The 12,683-nt window shown below is 40.0% G+C and overlaps 1 protein-coding gene across 1 annotated transcript; it reads left to right on the forward strand.

The window, feature by feature from the left end:
- The first annotated feature begins 368 nt into the window (after positions 1 to 368).
- LOC143593052 (protein SUPPRESSOR OF MAX2 1-like) lies at positions 369 to 3,313 on the forward strand. The gene is made up of 3 exons (XM_077072796.1): positions 369 to 1,498; positions 1,603 to 1,777; positions 1,843 to 3,313. Exons 1-3 carry the CDS (start codon positions 369 to 371, stop codon positions 3,253 to 3,255), a joined length of 2,718 nt encoding a protein of 905 aa, XP_076928911.1. The 3' UTR covers positions 3,256 to 3,313.
- Positions 3,314 to 12,683: the final 9,370 nt, after the last annotated feature.

A 12,683-nucleotide genomic window follows, 5' to 3' on the forward strand; every position in this document is an offset into this window, starting at 1 on the left:
CCAGATATACAAATGCAGAAAACACCAAAAATACTTGCAACCGAAACTCCTTCTTCTTCCACTTCTCCATAAATTCTCTTTTATTCCCCCCCCCCCCCCTCTCTCTCTCTTACTTCTTTTATAAAACCTGTAAAACATTTTCAAATATTCACCATGGAGGATAAACCCAGCTGAAAGAACCCTTCAAAAAGTTCCTTTTGTTGTTATTTCCAACATTATTTCTTCACCAAAACAACCACCTTTTTGTTCATCACCCATCTTCATGTCCACATAAAGATCCATAAAATCTTCAATTTTTCACCATTTCTCAAAAATCCAAAACCTGGGTTTTGTTCAGTTCCCAATTCCAAACAAAACCCAGTTCCACAATGAGGTCAGGATTCAGTACAATCCTTCAAACCCTAACCCCGGAAGCGGCGAGTATCTTAACCCACGCCATCGCCGAAGCGGGGCGTCGTAACCACAACCAGACGACCCCGCTTCACGTCGCAGCGACGTTACTCGCCGCTCCAACGGGGTTCCTCCGCCAAGCGTGTATTCGTTCCCACCCACACAGCTCCCACCCGCTCCAGTGTCGGGCGCTGGAGCTGTGTTTTAGCGTGGCGATAGAGCGGCTCCCAGCCGCTACATCGTCCCCCGCTTTAACCGAGCCTCCCGTTTCCAACGCGCTCATGGCAGCGTTGAAACGGGCGCAAGCTCATCAACGGCGCGGCTGCCCGGAACAACAGCAGCAGCCGCTGTTAGCCGTTAAAGTTGAGCTTCAACAGCTTATTATTTCCATTCTTGATGACCCGAGTGTGAGTCGGGTCATGCGAGAAGCCAGCTTCTCAAGCCCAGCGGTTAAAGCCACAATTGAACAATCTATTAATAATAATAAGAATAATAGTAGTAGTAATCATTTTTCCGGCGGATTCCGGCAAATTCCGATACCAATTAACCGGAATTTGTATTCTCCAGCGAGTATTTATTTGAACCCAAGATTTCAACAACAAAAACATGGGAATTTAAGGATAGATGATATCGAACGGGTTATCGAAATCATGTCGAAATCGAAGAAAAAAAACCCGATATTAGTAGGGGAATTCGAGCCAGAATCAATCAAGAAAGAAATCTTGATGCGGGTTCAAACCGGTGATCTTTCGCCCGAGTTCAAGAACTCAGAGGTGATCTCGGTTGAATTAGCGACGGGAAAGTCGCTTGTTCGGACCAAGATTAACGAACTTATCGAGTTAATCGAGACCCGAGATCGAACTCGAAGCATTGTTATAGATTTAGGTGATTTGAATTGGGCAGTGGAAGTTTCGGGCATTGCTTGTGAGTCGGTGGCGGAGATGGCTAAATTAGTGACCAAATTTGCGACGGCAGGGCGTCGCGTTTGGTTGATCGGAACCGCCACTTGTGAGACTTATATGAAGTGTCAAGTTTATCATCCATCAATGGAAAGTGATTGGGATTTACAAGCTTTGCCTGTTTCTTCAAGATTATCATTTTCTGGGAGGTAAAGTTTTAAATATTTTATTAAAAAAGTTGTTAAATTCGGACATTTGGTGTTTTATTGAAGTAAATCTAATGTAGGATCATATGATTATGAAATGTATATAGGTTGAATTCGGTTAACAACGCGGCCCAAACGCTCTGCCCGAAATGTTTTTATGATTATGAACAAGAGGCTGAGAAGTCGCGGGTGGAAGCGAAGAGTGATCTGACTCAATGGTTGCAGAATGCAAAAGCACAAAGATGTGAAACTGAAACCGAAACCAAAAAGGTACGAAATTCGGTTTTGTATGATTTTGTTTTACATTTTTCTGTGAAATTCGGTTTCATTTTGCGGTTTTTGTGTAGGTTAATAATCAAGAACTGATGAAGAAATGGATTGATATATGCTTGCGAATTCATCCGAACCATGGTCAAATCCCGAGTTTTGGAATGATGGGGTCGGGTATTGTACCTATGTATAAACCGAACGGGTTTCTGGGTCAAACGGGTCAACAGCTGGAGGCTCCCCCAAGCCCAGTTCGTACGGAGCTTGCTCTTGGACCGAAAGAGGTTCGTGAGGATTTACCGGTTAAGGACTACTTAGGATGCATCTCATCCGAACCTCGAACCAAAGGTAACGGATCTCCGAAGGGTAAATATGTTCATTCTGTAAATGCGGACTCTTTTAAGAAACTACGGAAACATTTGATGAAAATGGCGTGGTGGCAACCGGAGGCCGCTACTAGCATCGCGACTACCCTAACACAATCTTCAAGGGGTTGTTTGTGGTTGTTGTTTGCGGGTCCCGACCGGGTCGGGAAGAAAAAGATGGCGTCGGTTCTTGCCGAGCATGTATGCAGGGTTGACCCGATCACGATTAGCATCGGGTCGAGTCGTGATGAGGGTGAAATGGATTGCGGGTTTCGTGGGAAAACGATGTTGGATCGTGTTTTTGATGCGGTTCGTAGGAACCCGTTTTCGGTTATTGTGCTTTTGGGTATCGATGAAGCGGATATGCTCATTCGCGGGAGGATAAAAGAAGCAATGGAGAGAGGCCGGTTGACCGATTCGCATGGTCGCGAGGTTAGCCTTGGGAACATAATATTTGTGTTAACCGGGAATTGGTCGACACACAACGGTGATGAAACGGTTGACAAGAGATCGCTGCATCCGTCTTCAACCGGTGATTGGGGACTAAAGCTAACTTTTTGTGAAAAACGGTCAAAAAGACGAGCCGATTGGCTTTCGGATGCAAAAACGTCACCAAAACAACAAAAGAGAGTCGGGTCGGGTCTCTCGCTTGATCTTAACCTTGCGGTGGACATCGAGGAAGAACGGACAGACACAAGCGATCTAACTATCGAGCAAGGAGACGAGAACCCACATTTTGCAAATACATCGGTTTCGGTACCACACGAGCTCGTGGGCCCAAATGTTGTGACGGTCGGGTTCAAACCGGTTCAATTTGGGCTAATCCGTTATGAAATCGAGAAAACGGTAAAATACGCGTTTTCCACCGTGTTTGACGAGAAACTCGCCATCGAGATCGATGAAGCAACCGTAGACAACATTGTAAGCGGACTATGGTTCGGGCAAACGAGTTTAGAGGACTGGGCCGAACAGGTGCTTGTCCCGAGCCTTCATAGGCTCGTGGGGCACTTGCCGTCTTCCGTCGAAGACTTGGTGGTTCGGCTCGAGTCGGATTTCGATCTTGATCAAGCAAAGTATGGCAGAGATCGGTTGCCTAGTAAAGTTAATGTAATAGTAGATACAGTTTAAAAAGTAGAGGGGTTAAATGTGCAAATCTTTTGTTTCTATTAGGGTAAAAGTTGTAAATAGTCAAAAACTCTTTGGATATGTATTGGCCAAGAAGGCACTGCTTGGGGTTAATATTAAAACTTTTTTGAAGCATTTTCTTTTGTTCATGAAAGGATACATGCACCAATCGGTCGGTGTTTCGATTGTTGAGTGTTATGTGCCTTAGTTCAAGGCTTGATGCAAAACTACTATCGAGCCGAGGGTCTCACCGGAAGCAGCCACTCTATTCCTACGGAGTAGAGGTAAGACTGGCTACATCTTACCCTTCTCAGACCCTATCATAGCTTTGCTATTGGTGGGATATACTGAGTACGACGATGATGATATTTCTTTTCTTCATAAACATTTTGTTAACACGTGTCAATGCGTATGCGTGGTTCAACGTTTGGTTCAGTGGTTCCACCGCAACGCGCTTGATTTTTTTACATAGGCTTTCAAATATTAACATTAACATCATTGCTAAAACACGTGAGTTTACATAGAAGATTTGTTTTTTTTTTTATATAAAAACTTTTCCGCAGTTTAACATGTGAAATTTGTATTTATTCAGTGTTTAGCTGCAGCGTGCCCTCTCCTCTAGAGGTGCAGAGTTAAAATAATTCACGCTTGTTTTTGGTACATGCAAACCCTAACTAGGGTTAACGATTCGCTTACAGAACTAGCAAAATAAACATAGATTATTTAGATTCATTCTTGTCCTCTTTGAGTTTGCTTCCCACAAAATCAAAGCTCTTGAATTCATTTGCCATTATAGCAAAGTGGGCTAGATTCACTTCCCACAAATGTGTAGCCACTAAAATCTGTAAAGTGTCAAGGTGGTAAGATTGATGTTATGAATTCGCTTGTACAAGTAGCAAAATGCCTAGTTGTGCAATGGTTTTGTTAAAATCCATGAGATACTAAAGTGAATTGAGGCTTTTGTTTAATGGAAGAAAACGTACATTCTTATGAGAAACGAAGATGTGATGATTGCCAACACTAATGTCAAAAAGTGAAATTATGAGTGATTAAACCAAAACGGTTTTGTTTTATGCTTTAGGTTTAGATATTCGGAGTGATACTAAAAAAAACTAAGAGGGTTGTTTGATTGTCTCTTAATAATTTAATTAAAAGACTATCTATGAATTGGTCAGTACTAATTTATATTTGGTTCAATTAAAGCAACATTTGAATTAGTTATGGAGCCTCTTACCCGGTCATATTTATAAATAAGCTGAATGGAGCTCTAAATAAGTCAGTTCTTTTAATGGCTCAGGTGGTAGGTTCAAACAACCTCTAAGTCTAAAGGTGTTTCAAAACACATCAAGATTACCGAATAATCCTATTTTCTTCTTCTTTTCACACTTCCACCTATCCCAATCTTTCATATTACGACTACAATGGGCAACATGTCACATCCATGAACAATATTACAAACTAAATGCGACGATGATTAAGACAACAAAGAAATTTTGTTCACACGAATACAAATTTTCTTAGGATTTAGGAAGACATAAAAAACTATAATGTTGATGCAAGGACACCAATTAAGTATGAGATTGAGGACGAAAGACAACATGTTAACATGTGAATTGTAGAAGATTGTGCATCAAACCATGAAGATTGTGCATCAAATGAGGATGAATAAGGCATTAGGACACCATACCTGGAAGTAGAGATGGCCAAAAAAACCGGTTGGGGAACCGGTTTACCGGTTTAAACCGGAAACCGGTTTTTACGAAAACCGGTTTTTTAAAAACCGGTTTGACCGGTTTAGAAACCGCCGGTTCGTCTTTCGGTTACAAGTTTTAGATCCAAAACCGGTTAACGAACCGGTTAATGGAAAAACCGGTTTTTTTTATTAACCGGTTATGGAAAAACCGGTTAACCGGTTTATAAAAAAACCGGTTTTTTTTATTAACCGGTTATGGAAAAACCGGTTAACCGGTTTATAAAAAAACCGGTTTATAACGGCTATATGCCCGTTTTTTTTGTTTTTGGACCGTTTTTTTTTTTTACCATTTTACCCCCACAAACATCTATATATAGTTTAGGTTGGGTATTGGTTAGATCACACTCGATTATACAACTCCAAACGCTCTAAACGTTTATTTCATACGCGATTATTTTGTTATCTCACGCTCAATTATACCACATTACCACTCCATACGCTCTTATTTCGTAGTCGTTTATTTCACACTCGAGTATACCACTCTTATTTCGTAGTCGATTATCATGGCCTCCCAAAGTGCTGCTTCATCCGTCAACATGGGTGCCTCGAACACGGGAGAAACGGTCGTTCGGGTCATCCCCACGAAACGAAACCATGATGTTTGGCAACATTTCGACCTATGCGAAATGTCTAACGGTAGCCAAAAAGCTCGATGCAAACATTGTTTGAAGTTTTATGGCAAAGATGCAAACTCCACTTTAAAAGCGCATGTACAAAGGCCCTTTTGCAAGGCCTTGAAGGACGAATCGGGAAGTAGTTCGCAGCCGGAGATGACGAATCAAGGAGCGGTGTTTACGTACGACGTTGAAGCGGTACGTCAACAGTTTTCAAACTTTGTGATTCAACAAACACTTCCTTTCAACCACTTCGACAACCCTCAATTCACGGAGATGATGCAAAACTATGTTCAACCACGCTACCAACACGTAAGTCGTTCGACCTTTAGAAGAGATTGTCTTAAAGCATGGAAAAACGCTAAATCCGAACTAATTTCATACTTTTCAAACTTACAAACTAGTGTAAACTTAACAACGGATGTGTGGTCGGTACCTCATGGTTCGCCCGACTCATACATTTGTGTGACGGCTCATTGGGTTGACCCCGAGTCGTGGCAAATGATGAAACGAACCATTGCGTTTCAATTGTTTGATTACCCGCACACGGGTAGAAATATTTTTCAAATCTTGGATAAAGTCATTCGACAATACAAGATTGAACATAAAATCTTTTCAATTTCGTTTGATAACGCGTCCAACAATACGGCCGCGGTTGGCCATTTAAAATTAAAGTATAAACCTATTTGTGATTGAGCGTTTTTTCATAGCCGATGCATTGCACATATTATCAACTTGGCCGTGCAAGATGGGTTAAACGTGATCGAAACGCAAAGAAACAATTTTAAAAGAATGTTACGAGATGTTTTTAGCAACAATAAAGCATTTTCAAGATACAAAAAATTTTGTGTAGAAGCTAATTGTCAATGGTTGGGGCCAAATTGGGATTGTCCAACAAGATGGAACTCGACTTGTAATATGTTTGAGAAAGCCATCCAACAAAAAGAATCATTAATTGCGTTTCATCAAATTTTGTCAAGTAGGGGTAAATGTGCACCGTACGATCCTAGAAACTGGTTATTGATTGAGATCGTTACGGAGGTCCTTCAAATTTTTAAATCTTGCACAACTAGTTTATCCGGGGTTTACTATCCAACAAGCCCCATTGCTTTACCAAAAATTGTTGTCATGTGCACAAAGTTGAGTGAACTTCATTGTAGGGGTGCACCTTATTTTGATATGGGTGTAAAAATGAAAGAAAAATTTAGAAAATATTTTCAAGAACTACCCGCTGTTTTGACATGTGCTACTGCGTTAAACCCTTGCATCAATGTTGGTGGTGTTGAAGCTTTAATAGAAAAAATTTGTGATGAGCTAAGGTTAAACGACGATCAAAACCCCTATTATAGCCAAACTTTAAAGAATGCTTTCAACACCACCTTGTCAAACATGTATGATGTCTACCTTACAAAATACGGGTCGTCTTCCCAAATTCATGACTCGTTAAGAGCTGTTGCCCAATCCCAATCCCAAACCGACCTTGAAATGGGGATGTACTACATGATTTGGGAAGACGCCGGTAAACGTCAAAAGGTAAACACCCCAAGCAGTGAACTTGGAAGGTTTGGTGGTACCAACTTTGTGAAACACATGACTCCGGATGAATTTAGAAGTCTTGATTTGCTGGCTTGGTGGAGAAGTAAGGAGGATGAGTTTCCGATCCTCGCCGCCATGGCCAAAGATTTACTAACGGTCCAAGCTTCCACGGTAGCTTCGGAGTCTGCTTTTTCTGTTTCTGGCAGGGTTATATCGATTAGGAGGACTCGACTCACTGCACCAGCTATAGAGATGTCGATTTGCTACAAGGATTACTTGGACTCTTTAGATAGGGCACAACATCAACGCTCACTCGAGGGGGAAATGGAGTATGAAGCGGGCTTGTATGAAGACGAGGTCAATGAAGGACACACTCAACCAATGACCGATGAAGAAGCCGCGTACGACGATTACCTAAGAAATAGCTCGGGATCGGGTAGCGAAGAAAATTAGTTAAAGAAACAGCAAACATGGAGGCAAATCATGAGTAAGAAACAGCAAGTTGTTCATGTAATCGTGTCTAAGCATTCTTTTTCCTAATATGTGCTCTTATTTACTTGTTGATTTGGATTTTTCTAATTTAGTTAAAGAAACAGCAAACATGAAGGCAAATCATGAACAAACCGCGAAATTTAAAAAAAAAATAAAATAAAAAAAACCGGTTAATAAAAAAACCGGTTTATTAACCGGTTCTAACCGGTTTCTAAACCGGTCCTAACCGGTTAGACCGGTTAGGGTTTTGACAGCAAAAAACCGGTTATTAACCGGTCCGGTTATTAACCGAACCGGTTTTTTTCCGAGCCAAAAAAAAACCGGTCCGGTTAATAACCGAACCGGTTTTTTTAAAAAAACCGGTTTGTGCACCTCTACCTGGAAGAAACATGTTTGTATGCAAGTGCATAGGACATATTACACCAAAATTATTCACTAAGGGTATGTTTGGTAGGAGATAATGGAATGAAGAAGAATGGAATGTGAGAAGGAATGGAATGGACAAGGGAATGAAATGGATCATTACATTCCTTTGTCTTGTTTGGTTAACCTATAGGAATGAAATGAATTATTATTTTATGTTGTTTGGTATCCAAAAAAATTATAGGAATGAAATAGAAACAATAAAAACACTTCTATCTCAATATATATATATTTTTACCAAAATAAAAAAAACTACATTGGTGACGGTGGTTGTAGCTCCGGTGACGAAAATGGTGGTGGCGATGGCGACGGTGGTGCTGGTGGTGGCGGTCAAGCGGCAGGGGAGATGGCTGTGGTGGTGGTGGTGGGGGGTGGTGGTAGCATTGGTAGTGATAGCGATGGTAGGGTGGCGACAACGGTGGTAGCGGTCAGGTGGTGGTGGTCAGGCAACGAAAATGGTGGTGGCGGTGATGGCCAAGCAGAGGCGATGACAACGGTTGCGGTGGTTACTGCAACGATGGTTGCAACAGCGGTGGCAGTGGTATCGCTGGTCGTAAGGTGGTGGTGATGGTGGCGGCGACGGCGGTAGCGCTGGTGGTGGTGGTGGCGACAGTGTTGGTAGTGGCGGTCAGGTGGTGGTGGTGGTGATAGCAGTGGCACTGGTTATTGTTAAGTGGTGGAGTTGCCGAGAAAGTATGGTGAAGGAGGAATGGAATGAAAAAAAAGAAGGGGGGTGAGAATGAATGGTTTTGATGGAATGGAATTCCATTTGTAATGAATGATTCCATTCCATTGAGCAACCAAACATCACATTTTTCATTCTCACGTAATGAATCATTCCATTCCCCCATTTATTTCTACATACCAAACGCTACCTAATTATTGCATACCCAAGTTTCAAAGTTGATGTATGTGAATTTGTGAATAAATCTTCCTCGTTGAGAATGATTTGTGCATATACAATCTTCATCTAATATTTTTATCTCCAAAATTTTGATTTTTGCTTATGAAATGGGATAAGTTCCGGTACGATTAACATACTAAACGCATAAAAAACTAGAGTAGTTATTAATATTTTTCAACTTTGTGCTAGAGTAATTAAATAATTAGAAAATGAAATAGTGTAATAATTATTTGTAAACTTCTCATCTTAAAAGTTGTTTGTATTTGAAACCATTTGTCTTCTCAGCTATTATTATTACACATGAAAGATCAGGGTGTAGCATTCACAAGATAGGGAAAAATCACCTCTTATGTTCGGAATTGACAAATGGATCATACCATTCAAGCCTTTCTTTTTCTTTTTTAAAATATTTGTGAATTCATACAACTTCAGTTTTCCTGTTTTCTTTAGTCCAGTCGCTCTTTAAACTCTTCGATTTTATTGACTTAAATCTAACACAATTTTTTCAGGTTTGGATTTAGTCTAAACAAGTTCGATAATAGTTGTGTTTCAACTCAGTAACACATTTAGCTTAACATGTAGTGTTCATCTCAATTTGTTGGGTGTTCAACCAATTTTTTTAATGTGCGGTTTGTTTTTTTAATCTATTTTATATGATAACTAAACATATTTGTGTATTATTTTAGTTGTTAAAAACCCTTATGTTTTTACTGTTATTTCATTATTAAAAACAACGAAATATTATTGATTGATTTCAAATATTTTAATCAAAAGAAGTATATATTTATATGGCGTTTGGTTATAATAGAAAGTATAGTTTTTTTATGGAAGGATAAGAAGTAATATTGTCAATTGATTTTGAATATGGAGCGTTGAGATTAGTTTAGGGGGAAATCAAGTGTGAACACAAGGTAAAGGGCATAAAAGGAATAACATATTTGTTGGCTTTCTCTCTCCACATGCAAGACATATGCCAAACTCCCTCATCATTTTAAAATGTCCATAATTTTTTTTACGACGTTTTTATTGAAAAACAAATTCACCATAATAACGAGTGTCTTTTTATCTTTCATATGAGTACCATATTGTAATATAAAATTTAAAAAAAATTAGTGGGTTTTTTACAAATTGTGTTTTACAAAATTGTGTTATACAATAGTATTTTTCATTGTGTTTTTATTTTCATTGTGTTTTTTCCATTGTATTTTTTACATTATTTCATACAATTGTGTTTTTTATTGTGTTTTTTTCATTGTGTTTTTTTTTCATTGTGTTTTTTACATTGTGTTTTTCTGGACTTTTCCGGCGAGGTGGTGGCGGTGGGTGACGGTTGTGGTGGCGGTGGGCGATGGAGTGGTGGAGGTTGTAGAGAGTAAATATGTAATTGGGTTTTATGTAAGTGGGTTTTTGAAATTAAATTAAGTGGGTTTTGATATTTAAATGTTAGACTAAAATACCCTCCTTTCTAGCCTTCTTAGAAAAATCAAACTTCTTATTTAAACCTAACCCTATTTATATGTATAAAAATATATACTATTTATATATGAAAAAAAGAAGTATATATATATATAATTTATTGTGTATAAAAATAAACAATACTATTTATATGAAAAGGAGCAAGGTATGATTTAAATGAAAGATTATTGATTGATTTCGAAAGTAGACTTTGATTAGAAGGAAAGCTCCCCTTTGGCTTGTCTGAAGGTACAACAGGAATGAGTCAATAGGCGTCAAAAGGTGCCTTTTCTATATCCAACACAAAATTAACCACTCACCCTTTTAACCATCCACTTATTGGCTTTTATATGAAACTTGTATTAAAACTAATCCGTTTCACATGGTTACAGTCTTTAACTTATTCAAGCCATTAAAACATGAACTTAAGAGGCTCAAACAAACTAAAAGTAGACGTAATGTGTACACCTGTTTCTAAATAACAATTACAATAAAATTTAAAGGAAAAACAAAATAAAAAGTTAAGTGTATAGATAGTAAACCCCCCAACTTGTAGTTAAGTGTATAGATAGTAAACCCTCTGCTAACCGAGGAACGCAGAGACTTAGCCGCAGTGCATGCAGAAAATTACAAACGACAAATGCAAAAGTACTACAACACGCTGGTAAAACTCTGCAATTTCAATGAAGGAGACTACATACTGCGTAACAACGAGGCTTCAAACCAAGAGCGCCCAGGAAAGCTGGCCCCAGTCTGGGAAGGGCCATACATTATCAAAGAAGTCCTGGGAAAAGGCGCATACCGGCTTGAAAGGCTCGATGGCACTCCTATCCCAAGAACATGGAATGGAGCTCAATTACGCAAATGTTATATGTAGATCAATTCCAAACTTGTAAAGAAAAGGCCTAGAGCCACTTCTAATGGAAATGATTCTCCTTACACAATGTGTTGATAGCCTTACCTTTAACTTATGAACTTCCCATGTGCCGGTATTCACCGCACCAATGCGTGAAGAAGTAAGTAGTTGCGTGTGGAAGGCGGCAAAACCCGCATAAACACAACGCTAAAAATGTAAAAAAGATAAGGAAAACCTACACGCAGGTCAGTGGTAAGTAAAGTTTAGCCATCCTTGTAAGTGCAAGTGACGGTCTTACCCGCACAATCACAAGCAAGGAAGCAAAACTTCTACCTATCATCTACCACGTTCAAAGGTTAACTTATTCTGAACACTTAGAAAATTTCAAGGAAATGGTGAGGAAAACTTCCACGCAGGATAAATGTAAGTTTAGCCATCCTACTAAGTGCAAGTGACGGTCCTACCCGCACAATCATGAAAGAGGAAGCAAAAATAAACTTATAATTTACCACGTCAAAAAGTTAACTTATCTAAGTACTAAAGAAATTGCTAAGTGTAAACATGCGTAAAATAAACAAAGGACAAACACATTCTTTATTTCATCAACTTGAATATTACAAACATTGCTGGGTTTATACCCGCATACAAAAGAAGTACAAGAGCAAATATCTACGCTAGGGGTGGAAAGGGATCTTTTGGATCATGCTTCAGGACCACTCCCACTTGGACCCGCACCATCGGCAGAGGGTGACGGTTCAAGGAAAGCTCTAAGGACAGCAAGCCCATCATCAGCAGCAGCAATTTCATTCACCTTCTCCACCACAGGATGCGGGAAGGCAGCATACTGGTTCACTGCTTGGTCATAAATAGTTTCGGTATCCGCATTATACAAAGGGAAGTTGGAAGGCGGGACGCCTTTCTCAGCAAACCCTAGACCAAGCAGGAAGCCGGTCCGTTCCCCATCCTCATGAGAAGCGTTGAGGGCTGCGCTCATAGCATCGTCGTAAGATGTCTCTGAAAAGACCCGATGCACAACCTACAAAAAATGTACAAGTATAAGAACTTCTATCCTACAAAGGAAAGCGTGACGACATAAAGCTAAAATACCTGAGGCAACGCTTCTCGAAGAAGCCATTCCTTGGCAGCCAGAGCTTGGGTGCAGGCGCGTTCAGCTTCGTTCTTATTAAGATTGGCGAGAAGCACATCCTTTGCAGCGGCCTCTTCAACGCCCTTAAGCTTCCGTTCGGTATGCGCAAGCACACCCCTCTGGTCTAGGATCTCTTGAAGCTTCTTCGCATCCTCCATAGCCAAGGCATCATGAGCCTGTTGAAGAGCCTCTAACTTAGCTTTAAGTTCTTCATTCTCCAGGCGGAGAGGCTCAGCAACAGCTTCAGCCTT

This window comes from Bidens hawaiensis, unplaced genomic scaffold (genome assembly GCF_021521415.1).
Source record: "Bidens hawaiensis isolate Kalapana, Puna unplaced genomic scaffold, B.hawaiensis_p1.1 tig00041629_1, whole genome shotgun sequence".
NCBI lineage: Eukaryota > Viridiplantae > Streptophyta > Magnoliopsida > Asterales > Asteraceae > Bidens > Bidens hawaiensis.

Bases quoted from the DNA above. Each gene is read 5' to 3' on its own strand.
- LOC143593052 (XM_077072796.1), top strand. From the start codon at position 369: ATGAGGTCAGGATTCAGTACAATCCTTCAAACCCTAACCCCGGAAGCG. The intron at 1,499-1,602 runs GTAAAGTTTTAA...AAATGTATATAG, and splicing joins AGATTATCATTTTCTGGGAG to GTTGAATTCGGTTAACAACG. The intron at 1,778-1,842 runs GTTTTGTATGAT...GTTTTTGTGTAG, and splicing joins CCAAAAAGGTACGAAATTCG to GTTAATAATCAAGAACTGAT.